Genomic DNA, 26,064 nt, shown 5'->3' with positions numbered 1-26,064 from the left:
GATATCTTTCTGTTATTTGTTTCTAGGTTAATTCCATTGTGGTCAGACAATATACTTTGTATGATTTCAATCTTCTAAAGTTGATGACATTTGATTTCTTGCAAAGAATATGGTCTTCCTTAGTCAATGTTCTGTGTGCATTTGTAAAATGTGTATTCTGCTATTGTTAGGTTGAGTTACCTATAAATCTATCAATTAGGTCAAGTTGGTTGGTGGTACTATTCAAGTCTATACTAATCTATTTGTTCTACCAATTAGAGAGAGAGAAGTGTTCAAGTCTGCAATTATTGATTTGGGTATTTCCCCTCTAAGTAATAATATTTTTCCCTTTCCATATATTAAAGCTCTGTTACACATTTAGTATTGTTATGTCTTTTTGATATAAAATTTACCTTTTTGTCAGATTCGCTCTCTATCTCTCTTCTGCCTGGACTCTAGTCTAGGAGCCTGAACTTTATAGCTTACATGCTTGCCCTCTGTTTTTAGGTTGGCTGCAGCCACTGAAAAACTCCAGTTGGGACATTGAAGTGTGGAGGGAAAGTGGTTTGGGTACTTAATCCTTCTAGCTCCTCCCTCTTGGGTTGGAGGTTGGTCGTAGCTATGTTCCTCAGGTAGGTGGCTGTCTCCTACTGCAGTATGTCTCCCACAGCAGTACATCTCCTTGGGCTCTAGTAATCACTCTGTCCCCAAATCTCTTAGGCTTAAGGATGATAATGACTCTGATGAGTTCTGGATGCTTCACCATTAGTTTTTTGTTTTCCAATAACCCTGTCCATATCTTTAAAAATGGCCCTTTGATTAAACTATCTTTAATTACCTCTCTTGAGTATGCTGTTAATTTGTCAGGGATTCCTACTGATATGCATTCCAGTACTAGCTTAAATTATTTACAAAGAAGTTATTTGGTTCTTCTCATTCTACTCACTGGTTCAACCAAGTTGATCACTCATCAGATGCTTGAAAAAGGAAAAAGGAATCTATCTGCATGTTTTGATTAGAGGAAGAAATAATTATCTGTTGACCCAATTCTCCTAAACACAGTGCCAGGTCCCAATATTCTCATAACTAGGCACTATTTCCTAGGGATTGTTGTAGATGACACTATGTGTCATGCTAGAACTCCACACGAACCATAAAAAAAGCTGCAGCGGTACCCAACAAAGCATCAAGCCGCAGGGCACATCATCTGTACATAATGGACATAACACCCATCACAGTATCCCTAGGTTGCAGTCAGAATAGAGGTCATGTTGTGTTTTTCTCCTCACCTCATCCCATTTCTTAGAAAATGTGCATTATTTGGTTTGAACAGAGGAGTTATGACAGGTTCCCTGTGTAGGAATTAAACACAGGACAAACTATTCTGGAGCAATGGGCAATGGGGAACACTCAAAATTATAACGAATGAATGAGCAATTCTCCTGTTTTTCTTGAATTTGAAGTGACTGACATGCCTAAAAGTGTTATTTCTGATTTAGACTGGAAAGTTCTTCTTAGTAGATTTTAAAGAATACTTTCAAAAGATAAAAATGCTGCACATGGGCTATACCTTTACAAAAGCGACCAGGTTTAAGGGACTTAAACATGTCCAGATGTATCGCACATAAGGAGAGCAACAGTTGTATACCGAAAGCAAGGGACATCTGACCTATTCAGTGCTTCCATACACTGGATTAGTTTATTTTTGCACTTGCCTTGCCCACAAAACATTAACAATAGGCATCCTCGATCTCAACAAAGGACTTGCGGGCACCAGCGCGGCAAGAAGTGATTATGGAGCCGCTCTGGGTGTGAATGAGCACCCGCTTCGGGCTCACTTGAGCAATACTCCTTACTTGGGTCCTGCCCGAAGAAAACCCAGCTGTCTCTAGGCCTTGCTCACCTCAGCCTCGGTACCAGTTTCGTTGCCCGGTGAGGCCCCACCTTCCAGCCAAAGGAACCAATTAAAGCTACAAGCACACACTCACTGAAAAAACAAAAAAGCAGCTCGCCGCACTTAGTCCTTGGCAGACAAACTCTCGCGAGAACTCGCGGAGAGCCGGCGGGTCCTACGTAGACGTCACGAGCCGACCTCCGGGGCGGACTGCGCCGTGGCCCCGCCCTTCCTGAGCGCGCGTCCGCCGTGGCGGGAATTTCGCCTGTTTCTGATTTAGACCCCACCGACGCCGCGGTTCTAGACTGGACAGCTGGGGCGGATCTCCGGGACCGAAAGTGTGAGCCGGTACGCTGTGCACCGAACGAGGGGCGCCCCGGTGCGCAGGACACCTGCTTCCCTCGATCTGTGCCCGGCCCGCGCTGGCGGAACTTGCCTCCCGGCGGGGAGAAACTAAACTTTGGCGTCGGGCGGTCCTGATCCTTCCCCCCCCCCCCCCCCCCCACGGAGAGTGCAAGGGAGCTTTTCCACTTCACTGATGGGAAACTGGTTCAGTGCGGTTTGGTAACGTAGCGGGCTGCGCAGGACCCGGCGGGGTCGGGAGTTTAAGCTGGATCTGTCCTGCAAACATTTCTTTTCTCGCTGTTCGGGCCGCAGAGATGAACCTAGAGAGCAGATAAGAAGTTCCTGCCACAGCCAGTCGGGGGTGCATTCTACCTAAATAGAAACAGCCTTTCTATCGGGGTGTCGGTGTGGGGAGAGTTGAGGAATTGGCTTCTCGGGCTTTTTTCTTTGTGCTTGGGGGGGACGTTTTGAGAACTTTCGGAGGTCACTCCCAATCTCTTGGCCCCATCTCCTGGAATCTTATCACAATTTCTTTGGAGTCCTGAATGATTATGAATCCCAAACATTTCAGGACAGGAAGTACATAATGGATAACTGTTCCGCCGCGTCGATGTTCCTGACCGACAGCTTGGAACTGGAGCTGGGGACAGACTGGTGCAAACCCCCATGTTTTTCCTGTGGTTTTGACAACCGAGGAGGAGGAAGTCATTTTTCTGGAGAGTCCTACCTTTCTAGCGGAGCCCTTAAGCGGTGGGTAAAAAATCGGAGACTTTATCTTTCCCTTATCAGATTTTTCAGCAGTGTGTGAGGAATGTTCCTTAATTATGATTTCAGTCCGTTAAACTTCGATGTTCAAGCAGCGTTTTTATAAAACGTTTTTGTATATCACATGGTTTCAGGCTGTCAGTTCTGTTGTCGGTTTCCTGGTTGGAGCATACCTAAAAGATTTTGGGATATTAGGAAGAAATTCTGGCTACCTATGTTTTCTTATTTTACTGCTACCTCAGCTTTTGGGTAGGAAGCTGGCTATTAATTTCCCTTTTGCTTAAACTGAATTCCGAACTAGCTGGGTTTTTTGAAATGGTATAACCCTCTAAAACATGAAATAATATTGTGGAGCTTCACAGTAATTCTTAAGTTAGACATGCACATTTTTTTGGTGTCTTTGCCCCAGTTCTAATTCTGTGTATCTGTACACAGAAGTCTTATAGACTTATTTTTGTTTTAACTTTTGAAGAAATTATGCCAGATTGTGTAAGTTCACAAGAATGCTGTTGTTCAAAGTTCTTGCCTTGGGCAGATGTACACTTGCAGTAAAACTGCAGTTACTGAAATATTTTGGGAGTACCTGCTGAAGCAGTTTCAGTCAGAAAGGAAACCATTTTTGTTGATTTTATAGTTGTTCCTTGTTTGATACCTTAAAAGGGATTACTAAGTTTGATTATGCTCCAGACATGGCTTAGAGTAACTTTCAACTGTTTTAAAAATTAAATGTCCCCTCAAAGGATGAAATTCTTCAACTTAAGATCACAGGCAAAAGTATGTTCCTTAGACTTCTTTTTGAGATTTTTCCCTGAGTTACATTGCTCTTTAGTTATACTTTTTTTTTTTTTTTTAATCACCATATTTGACTGAATCTTTCATACAGTCTAAATGTAGTATTCCTGACTAGGTAAGGTATCTGGTATCAAGGCATATCATGACCTTGACATTATTGTCCACATGTCATGTACAATATGCATTAATATAATGACAAAAAAAGGTATGCCATAGTATGGGATTTAGCATGCTTTTTATGAGATTAAATCAGGGTTTTCCTTTCAGGTTAATTTTGAATCTTGATCCTTTACCGACTAATTTTGAAGAAGATACAGTGGAAATATTTGGCATTCAGTGGGTTACAGAAACAGCATTAGTGAATTCATCTAGAGTGCTCTTCCATTTATTTAGGTATGTTTGGGGTTTTTTTTTTTTTTTTTTAACTGCTTTTGAGCGTAGATGCTATTCAGTTTTGTAAGTTACTTTGCTGGGTGGTTGTTAATGTCAGTATTACAAAAGCACCTGTAGTGTTGTTCATGTTTTTGATTATCAGTACAACAATCAAGTAGTGATGTTTGATGGAGGAATGATTTTCATGAGTTTTGTCTTTTGTTTTAGTGAGTCTTTATTATTTTTCAGACTTTTTATTCTTCTATATTTGACATCAGGTATTGAAGACAAATGTTTAAGTCTTTGAACTATATTATATTTTGGAAGCAAACTGAAATACTACTTTTGTTGCTGAATCGTCATAATGTTTCACTGAGTTTTAGAGAATGAATTCCGACTTTGTCCACATAGATCTTTCAGACTGTAATATGATTAATTTGGACAACATTAAAAATTTTAACAATTTTCGAACATATGCAAATGTAGAATCACTACCATAATGAACCTTCACGTATCCTCCCTGAGTAGCAATAAACATCAGGGTTTTATTGCATTTCCTGCATCTATTCCTTTCCCTCCTTTTTTTGGTTTAAGTATTTTTAGCAGAATCCAGGCATCATGTTATCTCACTCTTAAATATTTCAATAAGCATTTCCTGGGGCACCTGGGAGGCTTAGTCTGTTAAGCGTTCGACTCAGGTCTTGATCTTAGAATTTGTGAGTTTGAGCCCCGCATTGGGCACTGCACTGACTGCTCAGAGCCTCAGATTCCCTCTCACTCCCTCTCTCTGTCCCTCCCCTGTTCACACACATGCTGTCTCTCAAAATAAATAAACATTAAAAAAAAAAAAGGCAACTAGGAAGAATGACAGGAGATTAGTATCAAGAATTCAGCGAGGACATCTATATATCTTTCCTTGATAACTCTAAATTATTCTGTTCCTTTTCTGAACTGTTGTAGAACTGTCTGATACAATTTAACATTTCATTATATAACTGTTAACCTAGGATTTTTATATAAGTATCATTAACTTCTAAGGATACACAGTATCTCATTGATAGTGAAATCTATGGTATTTATAATTACATATACATATATATAGCTTTTAATAGATATTTTTTGGAAGGCCAGACAAAGGCATGTTCTATCTTTTCATAGTCTTCACTATCTGAATAAACATTCACAAAGTATTTTAAACATCATCCATAAATGAGAGGCTATGCAGCACTAAGGCTATGTAATAGATTTGGAAACATTATGCCTTTAACTGTTACATGCTTTAAACTGTGAGGAAATTAACTCTCACCTTCAATTTTTTAAAATTAGGCAACAGCTATACAACTTGGAAACCTTACTACAGGCCAGCTGTGATTTTGGTAAGTTTTAAGTATGTTTAATGACAAAAAGGAATGGTACTCCCATTACAGTGAATTGCACATCTGTCTATGATGCATTATTGGGATATCATAATAATACAGAGGAAGAACCATTAGATTAGAGGTTCAGGATAGTGTTTGGTGTTCAGAAAAAATATGACACTTAAATTTTGTTGTAGCTGAGATTTATAGTATTTTTCCATATTTGTGATAAAATTGATTTAAGACTAAACAGTTCTGAAGTGAATTAGCAACTTGCTTTGAGGGTGGGGAGTGGGATGCAGAGCTTATAAGAGAAATCACCAGACTTCATGCTGTCTTCTTTCTGTTTGTTTTTGACCTTAATGGATTACTGATTTGGAGGGTTCAGTATAGTGAAGGGAGTGAAGAGAATTGAAGGGCAGTATGGTTTAGCGCAGGCTAGCTGCTTCTCCTTTTTGTCAGTTTTGGTACAGTGTAGTCATTAGAATCATGGCACTGTGGTCAGCCCAGGTTCCAATCCTAGTAAACTGTTGGTCTCACACCAGGTACTAGTTCCAGGTACTAGTTCCCACCTCATTGGGTTCTTGTGAGGATTAAATGATATCCCGGATGTGAAGTGCTTAGGCTAACATCTGTTGTTAGTGATGCCCACCAACTAAAGATCATCTGGAACACACCTTTGGTCAATGAAAGGTTTAGTAGCTTACTGATCATGAAGAACAGTTGGGGCTTCTCAGAGAATAGGGAGGGGCTTGTGATAGCGTTTACACTCTATTGGCTGATTTGGAGTAGAGTTTAAGAGGGCTTGGACTTTATTTTGGATTGGATGCTGTTAAGCAGGGAGAGTGTCATGAATTAAATGTGTTAATTTTTGTCTAGGAGATGGGACAAAGAAAGGCTAGAGAGGGTTCTAATTAGTAAAGAAGCAGGAGTCATGTTAGCTGCAAGAAGAGTTTGTTTTTGTATTTTGTTTTTCTGTGATTGCATAGTGCCTTGTTTCTGTATTCAGACATGATTACAGAGAGGTTTTGTTTTTGTCTTGTTTCACTGTAATCACAGAGTGGCCCTGTCTGATTATTGTTGATATTTTATGGAAACTTTAATTTCAGTAGGGAACTTCATGACCTAGTTGTTAGCTATCAGCTGTCAGGGCTGTTTTGTTTTGTTTTCTCGGTATGTGCCCAGTAAATGTTGAGTATTATTTATCACCTGAGTCCCTGCTGCATGCCAGGTACTGTGTAAGGTGATAATGAATCAAAGTGGAAAAATATGCTGCTGAGGAGTTTGCAGTTGGTAGGACATACAGACACATGAGCGTAGATAAGTGTGGTACATGGAAAAGTGTAGTAATAGTGGCCCGTATAAGCTGCTGTGGAGCCAGGGGCTTCATCTGTTAGTGTGCCTGTCACAGAGTGATGCCGGATCTTGGTCTACAAAGATGAGGAAGAAAATAGGTGAAAGTTGTGGGGCCAGGAGGAGTTCCAGGTAGAGACAACTGTGTAAACAAAATCACTGAGGTATGTTAAAACAAATTCAGGGAGCAGAAAGTGGTAATTATTTTTGGTGGGAATCAGAATGTATGATAGTGATGAATTTTGAAGGGATGAAATCACAAATGATGAATTGCTGCTTGTATGGCTTACAAAACTTTTTTTTGGTCACTGCCCACTGATCAGTTATTTAAACTATGATAACACTTATCTATTTTGTTTCAGGGAAGATATCAATTCTACACAGCAAAGCAGACAATATTAGGCAGCAGTGTGTGACATTTCTTCATTATGTTAAAGTTTTCATCTTTAGGTAGGATATCAAAAGAGTATCTTGATCACCGCATGAATTTCTGAGTTCAGGTTCATCCAGACTCTGGTTATTTATGTATGTAATTGTTTTTTTAGGTACCTGAAAGTACAGAATGCTGAGAGTCATGTTCCTGTCCATCCCTATGAGACTTTGGAGGCACAGTTTCCCTCTGTGTTGGTTGATGAGCTTCATGGATTGCTCTTATATGTTGGACATCTATCTGAACTTCCCAATATTAATCTAGGAGCATTTGTAAATCAAAACCAGATTAAGGTTTGACTTGTTTTATTTAATTTTTAAATCATCAGTTTTTTCTTCACACAAAGAGTATTCATTCAAGAATGAGGGAAATTAGTCAAGAGTGCAGCCCAGACTCCCTGAGTTGAAATTCTGGCTCCTCTTTTTAATTATGTGCCATTGGGCAAGTAACACCTCTTGACTCAATCTCCCCATTGTATAACTGATAAAGCTTCCTAGAGTTATTTAGGACAATTAAGTACATTAAAGTTAAAGTGCTTAGAATATAATATGCACTAAGTCGGTGATAGCTATTCTCAATTCCAATTTATAACGTGTAAATGAGTAAAAGTTTCAAAGCAAATAAAATCACCTCTATTTTTAAAAATTTGTATCATTTTTCCCATTGATAAAGGCTTGGGCAAACCCTAGTTTATATTACAGTAAGATTCAAGATCACCTTATACAAGTTACACTTTCAAAACTGTATCATAATGTCTGTTCTTTGAAACCTTCTGAAATAGGATTTAAGATTGTTTTGATTGTGCCCTTTTTTTTCTACCTGTGGTAATCATCCCTACTGAAGTTTGGGGTTTTTGTTTGTTTGTTTGTTTTTAAGCTTATTTATTTTGAGAGAGCGTGCACATGCATGCAGTGCAGATCCAGACTTGGGCTCGATCCCAACACAGTCAGATCATGACCTGAGCCGAACTCAACTGACTGAGCCACCTAGGTTCCCCTGAAGTTTGGTTTTTAAAAATTTGTACTGATAGCATGACCCAGTTTATAGATGTAATTAACAAATTCTTCATAGGAAAATGTGAGCTTATATGAATGGCAAATTGTAATTCCCTATGGAATATTCCCTGAAATCTCAACTTCTTTCATTCTGTTTGACTCTACCAGTTTGAATAACATTATTTTTAGGAATGTAACTTTGCCAAAATGTAATGTACAAATAAATGTTTATATATTTCTGTGAAATAGAACAATAACAAAAAAAATGCACTCTTCTTATCGGGGACCAATATATATAATATTAAAAGTAAATAGAGTCTCAATTGAATTCCCAGGTTAATCTGTCTAATCTGTAGAAAGCAAATAAATAATTGCTTTTAACCATGTCACTTAATGAAAATTCATGGATAGATTATGGAAGGAGGGATATTTTTCCTTCATTTTGGCGTCTATAAATTGGACTGGTTTATATTTTCTGAATATTCATCAAGTGCATAAGAAAATAAAAATATTTTATCTAGCAGCAGAAATAAAGACTGTGTCCAAAGAAAGGTTCTCAAACTAAGTTTTGCCATTCATAGGCTTTTTAATTAGGCAACTGTGAAAAGAAAGGTTATTTGAAGATCAGAAGACCGAATTTTTAAAGCAGGGCAATGTAGTCTTCAACATGTAAACAAAAAATCATACACTAAAGTACTTTTTTCTTTTCTGAAACAACAACAAAAAAATCTTACAAAGTAATATCTTTCATGACTATGTTTTTTGGATTTTACCTATCTTATATATGAGAAGTGTTGATTTAATTGCTATTTTTGTTAAGCATCTTTTATTACTTTGTAGGAACTTCTTTATTAGAGATACTTTTTTTATTAGAAATGTGGGTATTACATATTATAGATATTTTCATCAGTTCACTTTTTATTTTCGACAATTAAGCTGCCTTGCTAGGTAGATGGTTGCAGTTTTGTATATAATTATATTTGTTAGGTTTTTCTTGTGTATCATCTCTGTGCTGTTGTTAAAAACATACTTTTTTTTAACATTCATCTTTTTTTTTTTAATTTTTTTTTTTTTAACATTTATTTATGTTTGAGACAGAGAGAGAGCATGAACAGGGGAGGGTCAGAGAAAGAGGGAGACACAGAATCTGAAACAGGCTCCAGGCTCTGAGCTGTCAGCACAGGGCCTGACGCGGGGCTCGAACCCACGGACCGCGAGATCATGACCTGAGCCAAAGTTGGACACTTAACCGACTGAGCCACCCAGGCACCCCTAACATTCATCTTTTTAATTCATCTCTTTTTTAAAAATACGCTGTGAGGTGGGAAATCTAACTTTAGTTTCTTGCAAATGAGTAAGTTAATAAATGGTCTTTTATTGAATGGCCCATGCTTTCCCCACTGATTTAAGATACCAGGTTTATCTATTTCTCTTTTGCCTATTTTTTCTGTTTGTCTGTTTTTCTGTTTATTATCTATTCCTGAGCCAATACTGTTTTATTAGTATAGCATTTTGTTTTGTTTGCATAGTTGATACGGCAAGTCCCTCTCTGTAATTCTTCTTTGTTCTCCCCCCCCCCCTTTTTTTAAAGGTTTTATTTCTTTAAAGTTATCTCTACACCCAATGTGGGGCTTGAACTCACAACCCCAAGATCAAAAGTTTCAAGTTCTACCAACTGAGCCAGCCAGGTGCCCCTTCCTTGTTCTCTTAATAGAACATGTATATTGTATTTATTTTTAAGGTGACACCAAGTGTTGGCTGGAGGGAGGTTATTGACAACCCTACTACAGCAGAGTAGTTAAGGGCACTGGCTTTTGTATCAGATAGAATTAGATTTGAATCTTAATGCATGAGTTGAAAGGTAAATTTCTTCACTGCTTTTAACTTCAGTTTCTTAATGAGCATCTCATTAGGGTCTGTATGATAGTCTAAAGTTCTCCTGTTAAAATATTTTATAGGAAAGTCTAAAACAAAATGATGAAAATAAGTGGTTAAAAAATTATTTTACTGCCTTGCAGCTATAGTAAAATCAGAGATTGGTTGGAAGGGACCTTTAATATAAGTCTGTTAAGCAGCCCCAAGGTAAGTCTGTCCTAAAGTATCAGAAGAAAATATGCTTTCAAAGAACTCTAGTGAAAGAGTCCTCTAAAGAGCAAGACAGAGTTTTTCCCTGAGCTTTTGAGTAGTGGGTAGTTAATTGGTTCTTTATCCTTGTGCTTACAGAGGAGTGTTGTGACATGCTATAAAATACCTAGTAAAGTACTACGAATTCTCAGTCACAGTTGATAATGTCATTCACAGCTTTTTCCACCATCATGGCATTTATTACATCTCCACTTAGATATCCATTGGCTGGTGCTAGAAATTCTTCACATGCTTGGTGAAAAATTGAGTAAGTTTATGAATTTCTAATTTATGTTCTTTTTTAAATCTAAGCTTTTATTTTTTTTAAATTACAGGTGATTTTTTTTTTTTTCATTTTAGTTAGCATACAATGTAATATTGGTTTCAGGAGTTAAAATTACAGGTAATAAGTGCTTTCTGGGTTTTTTAAGTTTTTAAAATTTTAACTCAAATAGTAACCAAAGTAAAAAGTCAAAGTCTTACTCCTTTTTTCAAGAGAACAGTTTGGCCCATTTATCTTTCCATACTTACTCTCTGTTGGTATACATATATAGAAACTCATGGGTAGAATTTTTGTCTCTGTTTCTAACTAACCACAATTAGTATTGTCATAGTGTTTTGTATAATGTTTTATTTAATAGTTTTTAGAGATCTGTTCATGTTAGTACATATAGCTCTACTTTATTCATTTAAGGCCTATATGTTATGGCTCTGTCACAATTTATTTAGCCAAGTCTATTTAATATTTCAGTTATTTCTATTTTTTTGATACTACAAATGATATTTCACAGAAGATCCTTGTATATATATACATCTTTGAATACATGTACAAGTTATTCTGTAGAATACATTCTTAGAATTGGAGTGGCACATTCAGCTTTTTTTTTTTTTTTTTAAGTTTATTTATTTTGAGAGAGAGAGAGTGGGAGAGGTGCAGAGGGAGAGATTCCCAAGCAGGCTGTGCACCATCAGCACAGAGCTCAATGTGGAGCTTGATCCCATGAACCGTGAGATCATGACCTGAGCCAAAATCAAGAGCGGACACTTAACTGTGTGAGCCACCCAGGCCCCCTCGCCTTCAGCTTTAATATTGAAAACGCTCAGTTGCCATAGTTTTCCCCAATTTATGTACACTAATGATGAGCGTGCCTTTGCCTCACACTTTTGTCAGTAGTGGATATTATCAGTTATTTTTATTTTTTGCCAACTAATACATGAAAAATACTGAATCTATTTTGCAATTTTCTGAGTACCAGTGAAGTTGAACATCTTTACATAATTTTATTGCTTTTTTTAATGTTTTCTTTATTATTGTCTTTTGTTAATGTTTCTTTTTTAAAAAATTAGTAGGAGCTTATCTATATCATGGATAATACTTTTTTACTTCATATATTGCCTGTTTATTTCTTGGTCTTGCTCTCTGGTATCTTTAGATTCCATTAACAACTTGGCAATATTCTGTAATTATTTGTGAATTTTCAATTACTTATGTTATAAAGACATCCATTATCTCAATACCTGCTTTTCAATGAACTAATTAAAAAATACACAAATGTATATACATGTATGTGTGTACACTTACATATATACACATGCAAACATGTATACAAATACATAATTTATTCTCTCATGTGGACTTTGTATTTCAAATATTTCCTTACAGCAATATTCTAAGGTATACTTACCTGTTACTTTGGTTTTCTCTAGCAATACCACGAAACAATTGTATGTGATTAGTTTATCAGCATTTGTTAAATGTTTTAAAGTCTTTATTGGTTAGAAATATTGGTGAAGATTTTTAGTGTTTCCCCTCTATTTTTTTTTTTCCTTAAATGATGTTGTATTGTTGCTTTTTAAAGAAGGCCACACAGAGGGGTGCCTGGGTGGCTCAGTTGGTTAAGCGGCCGACTTTGGCTCAGGTCATGATCTCGCGGTCTGTGAGTTCGAGCCCCACGTCGGGCTCTGTGCTGACAGCTCAGAGCCTGGAGCCTGTTTCAGATTCTGTGTCTCCCTCTCTCTGACCCTCCCTCATTCATGCTCTGTCTCTCTCTGTCTCAAAAATAAATAAACGTTAAAAAAAAAATTTTTTATAAAAAAAGAAGGCCACATTAAGAAAAGAGAAGTCTATTAAGTGGTACTTGAGAGAACTGAAAACTTTTTTAGGTAATGTTTATTAGTGATCATATAAGAAAGGAATTGTCCTCAAATTTAACTTATTTCCAAAGAAACTTGCTTTTAACACTATGTGTTACAGTTTTGTCATAAGTCAGTTGAAAGGTCTATAGTTTTTTTCCCTTCTCCTGAATTAGTAAAATCTACTGTAGTTTTAAAAAATATATTTTATTATATTTTTAGAGCAAGTTATATATGGTCATCAGTTTATGAATCTGGCAGGAGACAATTTAACTAATGTCAGTCTATTTGAAGAACATTGTGAAAATCTTCTTTGTGATTTAATAAGCCTGTCACTCAACAGGTATGACAAGGTAATGCTTTAAGAGTTTATTTGTATTTTTGATACTTAAGGGAAGTACTCCTTAATGTGTGTAGTTTATAAGAATTTAAACTGAAATTGTTTACTTGTTAACTCTCCTAATTTTATATTTATTACTATCTGGGAGTTGACTGGGAAAAGAATTTGATTTAAACATTTAGTACAGGCTGAAATTAATGTTTCAGAGGCGGTTTTTTTTTTTTTTTTTAATTTCCATCTTGTCAAAAATAAATAAAAACAAGATGTTTATGACAATAACTGTACATTTAACTTCTGTTCCAGTAGGAGAGTCCAGCCCTTTAATAATACATGTATTGTTACATAATACAATAAATGAGTAGTTAACTAAAATTAGTGAATAATTGTAAAGGGAAATTTTATTTGTTTTCAAAAAAGGTCTAGAATCATGGGGAGAATTACTTGTTTTTACTAAATTGTATCTAACAGAGTGTTTAATGCAGACAATGATTTAAAGGTGCTATATAGCTACTCATTTGCTAGCAATGGAAATTTTTAGATCATTATCAGTTATTTCAGATTTTTAGCACAAATCTTATAGGAAATGAGGATTTATAATTTTGTATAATTTAGATTGTGTTTTATGTATTACCAAAGTCTTTTAAGTCTAGTCTACATAATTTTACAACTAATGTAATTAGTGGATTAACCAAACAGGGGTTAGTAATACTTTATGTTATCTTTTACTCCGTATTACATTAGAAACATTAATATAGTATATGTGAAGTAGTGATTGCATAATCAATTTCTGAAGTCTAGCTGTACTTGCAAGTATAGTGTATATACTCTGCATTATGTAGGACCATTGAGGGTATATTTGATAAAAACATACTTAATCTAAAATTGCTTAACCTTTATAGGTCCCCAACAATTGTATTTATTCTGACTTGTAAAAATTTTTTAGTTTGCTTTACAATGGATTAAATTTGTTTTCTAATCATTTTATTAGAAGTTTTTCTGTTGTGGCTGATGAATTAGATCAAAGTTAGGAAATCAATGCCCTGAGCCCATATCTAGCTCATTGTCTGGTTTTATAAATAAAATTTTACTGAGCACAGCCCACCTTTTTTTTTTATTTAAGTCTATTATTTATGATTGATGTTGTATAATAATGGCAGAGTTGAGTAGTTGTGACAAGGACTATATCTCCCTGAAATATTTACTATCTAGCCCTTTATGGGAAAAGTTTGCTGAACATCAGTGATTAAAGCAAACTTTTTTAAAAGTTGAAAATGAAGTTCGTTGTATACTTTTGGTTTTAAAATGGGATTTATTTTAAAATTTAATGGAATGGCACATTTTTCATAAACAATTTATGTAATTGAACATCAGTGTTAAGTCATCTAAATCATTCTTTTAAAACATTTGGAACGAGGTATGTGGCATATAAAATTCTCTTTTAAAGAACTCATTTTGGTTCTTCCCTACAGGTCAGGCCTTCTGAAGCATTAATGAGTCACCACTGCCCATGTCCATGTATTAAAGAATTATGGGTTCTACTCATTCATCTTCTAGAACACAGAAGTAAATGGTCTCTTTCAGAGGTAAGTTGTCAAATTGATGTGTTAATTGTTGTTCCTAACTCTTAAATTGAATTTATGCAATGGTTTTAGCCAAGAAAAATGTTACAAAGTTTCTTGTTTATAATAAAACAACCACCACCACCAAACACATCATTAGTTGAGTCCTAAATACTTACTATATTTTTAACCCTGAAGTGGTAATATGAAACATCTCGGAGAAGTGCAAGATTTGACTCATTTTCACAAGTTTTTTGTTGTTTTCCTATCAAGAATCTTTTAGGCTAAAATATTTCATACTGTCTAGTAATCCAGAAAACAAGTTAGGAAATATGGCAGATTTAGATTTGAAGAGAAATAAAATAGGTTTGTTGTTTGTTTTTTTTTTTTTTAATGTTTATTTTTGAGACAGAGCGTGAGCAGGGGAGGGGCAGAGAGAGAGCGAGACACAGAATCCGAAGCAGGTTCCAGGCTCTGAGCTGTCAGCACAGAGCCCGATGGCGGGGCTCGAACTCAGAAACCGCGAGATCATGACCTGAGCCAAAGTCGGACGCTTAACCCACTTATTTTAGGAGAGCCACCCAGGCACTCCTAAAATAGGTTTTTATTAAAGAATTTTATGGCATCTTATTTCAAGGAAGGAGGAAGAAAGTGCTAAGGAGAGCATGAGAAATTTTCTTTGACCTCATTTTGGGCCAAATCTTTCAGAATGGGGCTTTATTTATTCAGCTGTTGTGGATTAGTAGAAAAAAAGAAATATTCATAGGCAGAAGTAAGAACAAAGAATTCATCGTGAAATGATATTTAAAATTGTTTATGTTATATGAAAATGTCTTTGATTTTAATGGATTTCAGAATTTTCAGATTGTCCACAATTTGGGGTTTGGGTGCTACTATCTCATTCTAATAACAAACATACTTTTATGAGTTTACAAGTGTTATATTTATTTTCGGTTTATTATTTCAGCGGTAAATTTAAGTATAAACTTAACATATCTTATAATCAAGTAAAAAAATTCTTTTTTGCTTGAAGTTTGGCTTTTCAGTAGAGTTCAGCTTTCTTTGGTGAGATTTCAGTATTACAGTCTCAGGATTTTTTTTTCCTTTGATCATTTGCCAGCATATTTTGTTTCATTGACATGGTAAATACCAGTTTTTCCATTTTCTGTAAAGCTTGTTGTTATTTAAGGATTTTATATTTCTTTACAATTCTTATTTTACCAATTTCAGACTTGAACATATAGACCACATATAGTGCAGGTTCGTACTTGTTGCTGTTAGTTTTCATATAGTAGGTGTAATTTTAAAATATTATACTGTAGAAATTTGCATAGTAATATTTATTGTTTGACCTAAATTATTTATATGTTATTCATTTTATATAGTAACCAGACTTACTTGTCTTAAAATAATGAAAATCTGAAGGCATTTAATTTTTTGTAGTACAAGTAAAAAGTAATTGATATCATTCACAGATTTTGAAGGCTATTTTATTTTTAAATTCAGGTTCAAATTTGCCATGCCTAATAGTAAGACATTTTAACCTTCCTGCTGAAAAAATAATCTAATCATACTGGGTATCATCATACAATAAACATTTGCATGTTTTAGTGAGCTTGTAGAAAGTGAGAAGTCCTGAGGCCAAATACTGAATGTAGGTGGGAACTCACGTCAGCTGAGGACTGAAGCTGCCCCATGACCTTATAGACAGTTGCTAAATTGTGTAAACTTGAACATTAGCTTTTGTACGTAGAAGGTACAAGAAGACAAAGTCAGAGTCCACCCAAGTTGGTACCCTACTAATACACTAGCTGCCCTTAGTTCTGGGCCCCCCAAAAGAGGAACTAGGACCTCAACTAAATTTATAAGGAAAATAGCCCTTTACTCTAATATTTTGCAGTTTGAAATTGCTTCAGTGTATTTGTTATTGCAAGCCAGCCCTCAGGTTTATAGCCTGAGTTGGTGTTGCCTAGATTGTAGTAAAAATTTCAAGCCAGTGACTTCTAAGTAGCCATGGACATTGGATGAATGCTTACACCTAAATCTTCCCAAGTAACTCCCCCAAAATATAGAACAGCAAGAACAAATAAAACCACACAAACATGTTGATAGCTTAACTACAGGATAGGAGTGATAAAAGGGTTTTAAGTTAAAGGTAAAAACCACCAAAGCTCTACCATAAAACTTTATAGGAAGCAAGAGCAGTCTGAAAAAAAACTTGGAGGAGAGAAGAAGGGAGCTAGCAGTAGTCATCAGATAGGTGACATCAGTCATCAGATAAAACCATTGCCAGGTTGTGAATATACTGAGAAAGTTGGTCATTCTGACCTTTCTGATCTTCCTTGTAGGTCAGAGAACTGACTATAGGATAGAACATGAAAGTGTGTACATGACATGAATAGGTAGTCTTTGAAGGTAGGATTCTGGAGAATAAAAAGGCAAAAAAGGAATGATAGTCTTGGTGATTGGGTGGTGAAAGGTATAGGAAGTAAAAACAAAATGATCTTGTAAAAGAAAAGAAAAAACAAATCAAAGTTCTCATACCCAGTCTCCTACCAATGTCACCACCAAAAAAGAAAAAGGAAATTCAGGAAAGAAATGGGACTTTCGTACGTTGACAAAAGAGGCCTCCACTGGACTAGAAATCTTTTAAAGTAGTCCAGATTTCCTAAATGAAAGAAAGGAAAAGGAAACTTTGATACAAGTCTTTATAAAGTAACTAGTAGAAAACAGCATTGAAACACTTTAGCTGATACACCCTTTGCACAAGAAACAACTGTGAATCAGAAGGAAATTTTTTAATGTTTGTTTTTGAGAGAGAGAGAGCGCACGTGAGCAGGGGAGGGGCAGAGAGAGAGGGAGACATAGAATCCAAAGCAGGCTCCAGGCTCTGAGGTGTTAGCACAGAGCTAACCCTGAAGTAGAGCTGGAACCCACGAACTGTGAGATCATAACCTGAGCCAGACGCTTAACCAACTGAGCCACCCAGGCACCCCTGAAGCAGAAGGAAATTTTAATTTTAATCCAAACTGGATTAAATAGACAAACATTTGGAGCTATAAAAAAAAAAAAAAAAAAAAACAAAAAACAAAAAACCACCCTGCATAAGATACTCAGGTGTTAAAAAGAAGTAGAGTAAAAGCCAGAAATGAATGAAAAGAATAAATTGAATGCAGGAGAGAAATGAAAGAAAAAATAAATTTAGAGTTGACTAAATTACAAGGTGCCCAAGAAAAATACACTCAAATGAAAATTTAATCAGGGATATGAAAGAAAGGCAGAAAACATCCAAGGAATATAAAGAATTAGAAAATAGCTGAAATGGAAGGTAAGCAAAAAGGAAATAGCCATATGTGTAAATGGAGTCTTTAAAGAAGAAAACAGAACAATAGGGTGTAGCTAACACTCAAAACTATTATCCAAGAAAACAGTTATTGGGGGGAAAAAAGAAGAGCTAATTCTACATATTGAAGGGGCCTACCAGGTAACTGGTAAGATTAACTCCAAATAAATCATCCCAAGACATATCATACTAAAACTGATTTCAAACATGACTTTAGGTCCTATAGGAAATCCTCAAATTTTCTAGGCGAAAAGACCAAATAACTTAAAAGAGCAAAGTAATCTGACCTGCACTAGGCTTTTCAAAAACAACAGAAGGTAACAATGGAATATCTTAAAAGACTCAAAGAGCCTTCCTCCTTGTGAGGACACAGCCAGAAGTCTGCTGTCTAGAGAAGGACCCCTGATCTTGGACTTCAGCCCCATAATGAATAAACAATATGCCACAACAGAGCAAGCCTTCAGCTTAGAGAAAAGTGTTGTAGGTCCCATCTTTCACTCTACAGAGATTATATGGACTGGAACTATGACATACTCACTCCCTTGATAGAAAGCTCAAGACCAAGAAAAAGTGACCAAACCCAAAGGAAACAAAACTGCAAAAAGTTTCTTCTAAGACAGCAAAGAAGCTAGTTGAAAATTATTCCTTGTACTATCTGACATGCAGTGTCTTTGGGGACCGAGATGGATGTGGATAAACCAAGAAAGAAAAACAGAAAAAGCAATTGAAAATTTCAAGAACAGGGCTGCTTCCCTTCCTTATCCACCTGGGAGTTAATGATATCACAGAAGACATGATCATTCCCTGAATGTTGACAGCAGTCTAAGCTCCACACAGGGCCTGTTCTTAACAGCTTTCCAGACTGCTGAAGGCAGAGACTTTTTTTCTTTCTTTATGTTGTACAAAGATTTTTAAACTTTATGATGCGACAACATTAATTTATACAATACCCTCATTATGTTTACATTTTTTAACTTTTTTTGTTTATTTGAGAGAGGGAGTGTAAGAGTGCAAGCAAGGGAGAAGGAGAGAGAGAATCCCAAGTAGGTGCCTAGCTGTCATCATGGAGCCTGTTGTGGGGTTCAAAGTCGCTAACCGTGAGATCATGACCTGAGCTGAAACCAAGAGTCAGGCGCTTAACTTACTGAGCCACCCAGGCGCCCCCCTCATTATGTTTTTAAAAGAAGAAAACATGCGTATATGCGCATGCATAAACACACTAACATTTTTCCGTAAAGTATTTAATTCCTTCTCCCTACCCCCTGGCATCCCCCCCCACCGAATGTGGTAGGTGAAGATTGAATGGGATTTGGAGTTTTCTTGCTGAGGAGGAGACATTTTCTGCAATCAGGTCTGTGTTCAAAGAACTAATGTTCTAAGGAAATTATCTAAAGGGGAGAGGCAGTTCAGGGCTTTTAAGTTATTTTCATATCTGCCTGTGCTCCTGCTGAACTTTGTGAAGCCAACAGGATGATGTTTCCCAAGGGGACAGTGTATAAAGCAATTAGGGAACCCTCTTGGAGGCTCAGGAAGGTTTGCAAATTCACATACACCTCAAATTATGTGGGAATTCCAAGAATGAAAATAAACTAATTTGGTCAAGGACATAATTGTGTTCCAGGAAATATTCTAAACACATAGCTTTTGTAGATCTATCTGTATTACTGTTTTCCTGAAAACCCAACACTCATTATCTAGTAAACGTCAATTAGATTTCATTTTCACAGAAGGAAAGCTAATAAATAATCCTTGAGTGATATTTCTTATGTGCCAGAAAGTAGAGTGGGTGTGAGGTTAAGTAAACTGTTCAAATAACAGAATATGATAAACTGGACTTCAAATGCAGATTTATTTGGTGCTACAACTCATGTTTTCTCCTACCACACAATTATGTAAGAAAGTGCATATTTAAGAAAGAAAAGAAATAGCTGAATTAATTCACTCCTCTTTGGGGAAATAGACCTAAATATATTTTATGTGTACTCCCCAAATTGCCATGAATGAGGCAGGGGACACCGGTGCTGTACCATGTGCAATATCATGCGTTTCTGACCAGTACAAATTATATTTTAGCTGCCACATATATGCATAAATTTATATATGTTGTCACGTTTAAGTGTCACAGAAAGATTGTTAAAAGAAATTTTCTGTGAAATAAAAACATCATTAATACCAAAAACAAAAAGACAAAAAAACACCCAAAACCCCACAAAGATTCAAAATGTATGGGCCAAGGATTTTATAACTTTCACCCTGGCAATCCCACTTCTAGGAGTTTATTTTTGCTATATACGTCTAGCAATTCAGAAAAAATGCATATGCATCAGGCTCTTTAGTGCATTGTTTATAAAAGCATAATATGAGAAACTACCTAACGGCCCATACACAGACTAGTTGAACCAACCATGGTATATCAGCACATTGGAGTACTGTGTTCAGTAGACTGAATAAAATATCTGAAGCATTTGATTTCCAGGATTTATTGTTACATAAGCAAAGTGCAGAAGAATATTTATAGGATGCTACCTTCTGTGTATGAAGATGGGGAAAATAGTAAATGCATATGATTAGTTGTGCACAGATAAATACTGGAAAGACAAATCAGAACTATGAAATCGGTGGGTAGGAATGGGAGATTGGTGAGGGACAGTGCAGTGGAAGGGTTTGAATGTGTTATGATTTTAGAACTGTGCTAAACTTGAACATGCTCCAGAAAGAAATCAAGGTGCGTGGAAGAGGGATTCATTGGAACATAAAGAGAAACACCTAAACCGAACTGTATTATAAGTGAGTAACACATGGGAGAAGTGATGTGGGGGGAGGACTGACCTAGACAATTTGGAGTGCACTATTTTGACAATGTGCTCTAAGGCTAAAGACAGAAGAATTGTAATGAGCTGCAAATACTGGACTCATTTGTAGATTTGTCTTACAGTGCTATATATGAGTTAGCAATTTTAAATCTTTATTTGGGTTCTAGGACTGAGCAAATTAATATATTATGGGTGATTAAGAGCCAACTTTGCCACTGTTGGAAAATTGAGTTACAAATATGGAAACAGGAAAAGGTAAAGTGAAAGATAATGTGTAGGAATAGAATTTGAGATATTAGTATGAAATAATGGTTTTTAATCATCAGAACTAGAAGTGAGTGTGTGTGTGTGTGTGTGTGTGTGTGCATGTGCGCACACACATGGACATGTGCATACATGCATTTCCTACCTTATCCAATAGGTGGGCCTACAAACGATGGTATTTGAGTAACAGGAAACTGCAATGTCTTGGTTTTGAAGACCAATCTCCAATGACAAGAAACAAAGTTCCTTTGGCAAATGACTGGTTTTCCAGGCTGGGGCATGAAAAGAAAAAAATGAACCTGGAACATTTTGTACCAGAAACTAAGGAGGTACTCAGAAAATAAAGAAGACACCTCTGAAGGACAAAAGAGCTAACATGAAGATCTCCCACACTCTAAACCTGGGATAATTTGAGAAACAAAATAAATGATAGCAAAGGATTGTAATCTATACAGTAAGACTTTATGGATTCATACTGGTATAAATGAAAAATAAATGGAGAGAAGGGAAACTCCTCCTAATAAATGTAGATGTTGGTGATAGAATTAGAAAATCACCAGTTGACAACTTCCTTAGTAACTGTTTCAGGCAAGAATCCTCAATGGCTGCCAGAAGTATGACGAAAACCAATATTTTTACAGCTGGATAAGTATCTACACTATCAGTTACAAAGGGAGCAGTAACTTTACAGTTTAGAAAATCTGGCAGATACCACCTTACCCACATGACCAAAGTTAACCAATAATAAGACAAATGGATATTATGTACCTTCAGTGTGTGATGTTATGCACTTAAAGAAGAAAAATGTGTCTTTGGTATTCTTGCCAAAAATATATAATGTGAGTCTAATTATGAAGAAACTTAAGTTAAATCTAAATAATGGACCTGTACTCCTCAAAAATGTCAAGGTCAGGAAAGATAATAACTGAAGAACTATTATGGATTATAGGAAATAGAAGAGACCAGGTGGCTACATGTAGCATATGAGGATAGAGGGGATATGATAATGCTTTTAATTGTAGCTCCAAAGAAGTAGAAAGTGGAACAGAGAAAATACTTGAAGAGAAAATGACAGAAAATTTTCCATAGTTAAGAAAAGCTGTCGCATTAAGAAAATCAATTCCAGTTAGGATTAAAAAAAAACAAAAAAACAAAAAAACAGACCTAGATACATCATAGTGAAACTGCAGAACATCAAAGACAAAGAGCTACAAGCGTTCAGACAGAAAAATGTTACCTTCAAAAGAATGTCAATTAGACTATCAGCTGACTTCTCAACAGCAGTGGAGGTCAGTGGGAATGTTAATTTTCATTGTATTAAAGCAAAGTAGTTGTCAACTTAAAATTTTTCACCAGTGAAATCTTTCAAGGGTGAGGTGAAACAAAGTTACTGTCAGTGAAACAGAATTGAAGGGAATTCTAAAAGAGGTATTTTAGAAGAATGGTGCCTGAATTGGGGGAGTTGGGGGCAGAGCAGAGGTGGTGTGATGTATGAAGGAATAAAGTGCAAAGAAAATAGTAAATGTTTTGTATAAGTCAGTAATATAATCTGTTTGAATTAAGAAATAGTTAAAGTACACAGTAATACTGGTGTAGAAATTGGATAGGGCATAATGAGTATTTTAAGGTACTTATTTTAAGAGGAGAACGAAGATATGTATTAACTTATCAAGACATTTGCCTATATGCTGTTATTTGTAAGGTAGTCACTGAAAGAAGAGAAAGTAGACTAACATACTAGCTAGTGGAGGGGGAAAAAAGAAAAATATTTAACCCAAAAGAACTCAAGGAGGTGTTTGTGGAAAAAATAGGTATACAAATAGAAATACAGAATAAGATGGTAGATTTAAAACTGAATGTAGGAGTCATTACATTAATGGACTACTAAATGCTCATTTAAAAAAATATACTGTCAGAACAGAATGTAAGCTGTTTATAAGAGATAAGCTAAAACAAACTATAGAAGAGTTCAGAATTGATACAAAAAGATGTAATATGTTAAACTAACATTAGAGAAAATTAGACTTTAAAACCAATAAGAGCATTAGGTCATTTTGTACTGATAAAAGGTTAAATTTATCAGGAAGATAAAGCAAATTTAAATTTTTATGTGGCTAAGAACATAGTATTAAATGAAAATAAAAATTGAATTACAAGAAGAAATACACATATGCTTAGAAATAATTGAAATACATTTCTAACCCATAGGTGAAAGAAAATATAATGGAAACTGTAAAATTTTTTGAAGTAAATGATAACTAACATACTACTAGTTAAAGCTTTGGGACTGCAGCTAAAGATAAAGAGGGAAAAGTATAACTTTATGTTGTTTTTTTTTAATTTATTTTTGAGAGAGCGCTCTCAAGTAGGGAGGGTTAGAGAGAGAGGGAGAGTTCCATCAGCCTCTGCCATTGCAGAGTCCTGAAATTTATAACTTTAAATACAGATGTTAGAGGGGGGAAAAGCTGAAAATTAATGAGCTAAGAATTCATCATAGGGGCGCCTCAATGGCTAAGTTAAACATTTGACTCTTGATTTTGGCTCAGGTTGTGATCTCACAGTTCCTGAGATTGAGCCCCATTTGGGGCTCTGGTCTGATAGCTGAGAGCTTGCTTGGGATTCTTTCTTCCTCTTTGCCCTTCCCCCACTCACACACATGCTCTGTCTCTCAAAATAAGTAAATAAACTTAAAAAGAATTCATCATACAAGAAGTTAGGGGAAAAAAATCCCTGCATAATAAACCCAAAGAAAGTAAAAGGTAGCAAATAAAACTAACACAAATTTGTAAAATTAAAAATAACAAAGATCAAAACAGAAAAAGATTAAAACGGTCAAAAATTGGTTCTTTAAAAGTTACTAAAATTGGCTAATTTCTCTTGAAATGATTACACAGTCAATACTAAAAATTTAAAGAGGAACATGACCAGATTTTGCAGATATTTTTAAAAGTTGAGATATTGTCATTAACTGTATGCCTAATAACTTGAAAATGTTTATGAGATGGAACAAATTACTAGAAAAAAAACTTACTGAAACTCATCAAATGCTCAACAACAGTGTATCAGGTAAATGGTTCATCATATAGTCATATTTTGGAATACTTTGATGAACTAGGCCTATATGCAATATGGATGAATCTCGGAAACACGATGTTGAGAAAAGAAGCAAGTTATAAAGAATAGAATTAGGCCACTTAAGAATACAAACATGGATAAAAAAGTGGTGATGGGAAGCCAAAGTGTATATGATTTAGGCTTATAGGCCTATGTGGCAAAACTTAAAAAACAAGAGAATGATTTATGATGAAGGTCAGGATAATCATTTCCCCTGGATGGCAGAAGATGTGATTGTGGAACACATAGGATCTTTCTAGAGTGCTAATCATGTTCTAATAATTCTTAACCTGTGTATTTTTATTCTTTAAATTTCACATACATGGGTTTTTTTCTCTTTTATGTGTATATATTATTATACAAATGGAGAAAAAAGCCCAAACCAAAGGTTATGTTCTTAGTGTAATTGAATCATATTACCTCTCTTTGTATAGTCATTTTGGAACTGGTTGAATAAACTACTTAAAACATTCTTTGACAAATCAAGTGACCGAAGACGACCTTCTGTGCCTATAATCCAGCCCAGGGATCCATTAGGTTTTAGTTGGTGGATCATCACTCATGTAGCATCATTTTACCAGTTTGATCGCCATGGAACACAAGATGAAATGGTAAGATTTTATTTTCTTAAACTTTCTCATATTATTAATATGTATTTTTTGTAGACACGTTAGTAAATGAGCACAGAAACACAACAAAAAGTAGATCACAGGGGCGCCTGGGTGGGTCATTTGGGTGTCTAACTTCAGCTCAGCTCATGATCTCTCAAACTTTGTGAGTTTGAACCCCACGTCAGGCTCTGTGCTGACAGCTCAGAGCCTGGAGCCTGCTTCGGATTCTGTGTCCCTCTCGCTCTGCCCCTCCCTCGCTCATGCTATCCCTCTCCTTCTCCTTCTCTCTCTCTCTCTCTCTCTCTCTCTCTCTCTCTCTCTATAGAATAAATAAAACATTAAAAAAAACAAATTAAAAATAAAAGTAGATCACAATCCTACAGAGAAAAATTCAGCTTCTGAATCTACAAGTTGGTAGACCTTTCCCTAAACATCTTGAAAAATGGTAATTTTTATGTTTTTACTATTTAAGGAAGAGCACCTTGTAGAAGACTTGAGATCTAGTCCAGTCCTGGCTCTGCTACTAGGTAGTTGTGTGACCTCCAGTAAATTACTTCAACTTTTCTGAGCCTGTGTTCCCTCTTCCAAAAATCATGGGATTGAGTGTTCAGAAAATGCCTTTTAGTTCCGAAATCTGTAAAATTGATGAAGGGAAAGCACATGTTTCCAGTAATGAGTTAGTAGTTTCTGTGAATAATTAGGTAAAATTATTTCCTCAGAATAATGCTTCTTTAGGGAAGCTTTTCATAAAGATATCTTAATCTATTAAACAACCATGAGGTTTACTTCAAAAAGATTTTATTATATTTCTAGTTAGAAACATTTTTTTTGGTGTTATTTAAAAAGCCCTGTGAGGGGCGCCTGGGTGGCGCAGTCGGTTAAGCGTCCGACTTCAGCCAGGTCACGATCTCGCGGTCCGTGAGTTCGAGCCCCGCGTCGGGCTCTGGGCTGATGGCTCGGAGCCTGGAGCCTGTTTCCGATTCTGTGTCTCCCTCTCTCTCTGCCCCTCCCCCGTTCATGCTCTGTCTCTCTCTGTCCCAAAAATAAATAAACATTGAAAAAAAAAAATTAAAAAATAAATAAATAAATAAAAATAAAAAGCCCTGTGAATAAAACTAGCTGGTAGACATATTTATTTGAAGCTCTATTTGTGTATAATTATTCCATGTTCAGAAGTGAATAGTGTAGTATTCTATTAGCCCATCAGTTCTATAACATATGGAATCTTGAAGCTAATGTGTCTGATTTTCAAAATTTACCTTTTTCTGGGGGGGGGGGGGGGGGGGCGGGGGGGAGTAGTTCCCAAATCTGGCTTATCATCCATCAGACCTACCTGGAAGTTTTTAAAAATTGAGGTTTTCAGATCTCAACTCTAGAGATCCTGATTTAGTAATCTGGTTTGGAATTTGGGAATTCTTATTTGTAAAAAGTTTCTTGGTTCTCATCCTCTATCAGGTATGGAGATCATTACTTATGAAAC

The 26,064-nt window shown here is 35.9% G+C and overlaps 1 protein-coding gene and 1 long non-coding RNA gene across 5 annotated transcripts in view; one reads left to right on the top strand and one right to left on the bottom strand.

Annotated features, from left to right (window-relative positions):
* Nucleotides 1–2,080, bottom strand: part of LOC111560502 — a 415,346-nt gene extending 413,266 nt beyond the window's left edge. For all 3 annotated transcript variants that reach the window (XR_006598075.1, XR_006598077.1, XR_006598076.1), the window contains exon 1: nt 1,883–2,080. This is a non-coding gene — a long non-coding RNA (uncharacterized LOC111560502). The remainder of the gene's footprint in view (nt 1–1,882) is intronic.
* The window catches only part of MMS22L (MMS22 like, DNA repair protein), a 131,059-nt gene continuing 107,065 nt past the window's right edge, over nt 2,071–26,064 (top strand). Inside the window, exons 1-10 of one of the 2 annotated variants that reach the window (XM_023254186.2) lie at nt 2,071–2,221; nt 2,790–2,968; nt 4,043–4,168; nt 5,474–5,523; nt 7,221–7,308; nt 7,404–7,581; nt 10,585–10,675; nt 12,763–12,893; nt 14,350–14,463; nt 24,408–24,584. In XM_023254186.2, the coding sequence (XP_023109954.2) occupies nt 2,805–2,968; nt 4,043–4,168; nt 5,474–5,523; nt 7,221–7,308; nt 7,404–7,581; nt 10,585–10,675; nt 12,763–12,893; nt 14,350–14,463; nt 24,408–24,584 (1,119 nt within the window). In that variant the 5' untranslated portion in view covers nt 2,071–2,221; nt 2,790–2,804. Of the gene's footprint in view, nt 2,222–2,389; nt 2,438–2,789; nt 2,969–4,042; nt 4,169–5,473; nt 5,524–7,220; nt 7,309–7,403; nt 7,582–10,584; nt 10,676–12,762; nt 12,894–14,349; nt 14,464–24,407; nt 24,585–26,064 lie in introns of those variants that run through there. The other variant, XM_045057863.1, reaches the window with a different exon arrangement.

This window comes from Felis catus, chromosome B2, assembly GCF_018350175.1.
Source record: "Felis catus isolate Fca126 chromosome B2, F.catus_Fca126_mat1.0, whole genome shotgun sequence".
Taxonomy (NCBI): Eukaryota; Metazoa; Chordata; class Mammalia; order Carnivora; family Felidae; genus Felis; species Felis catus.
Note: the sequence above shows the minus strand (reverse complement) of the source record. Positions and strands in the feature narration are given on the sequence as shown.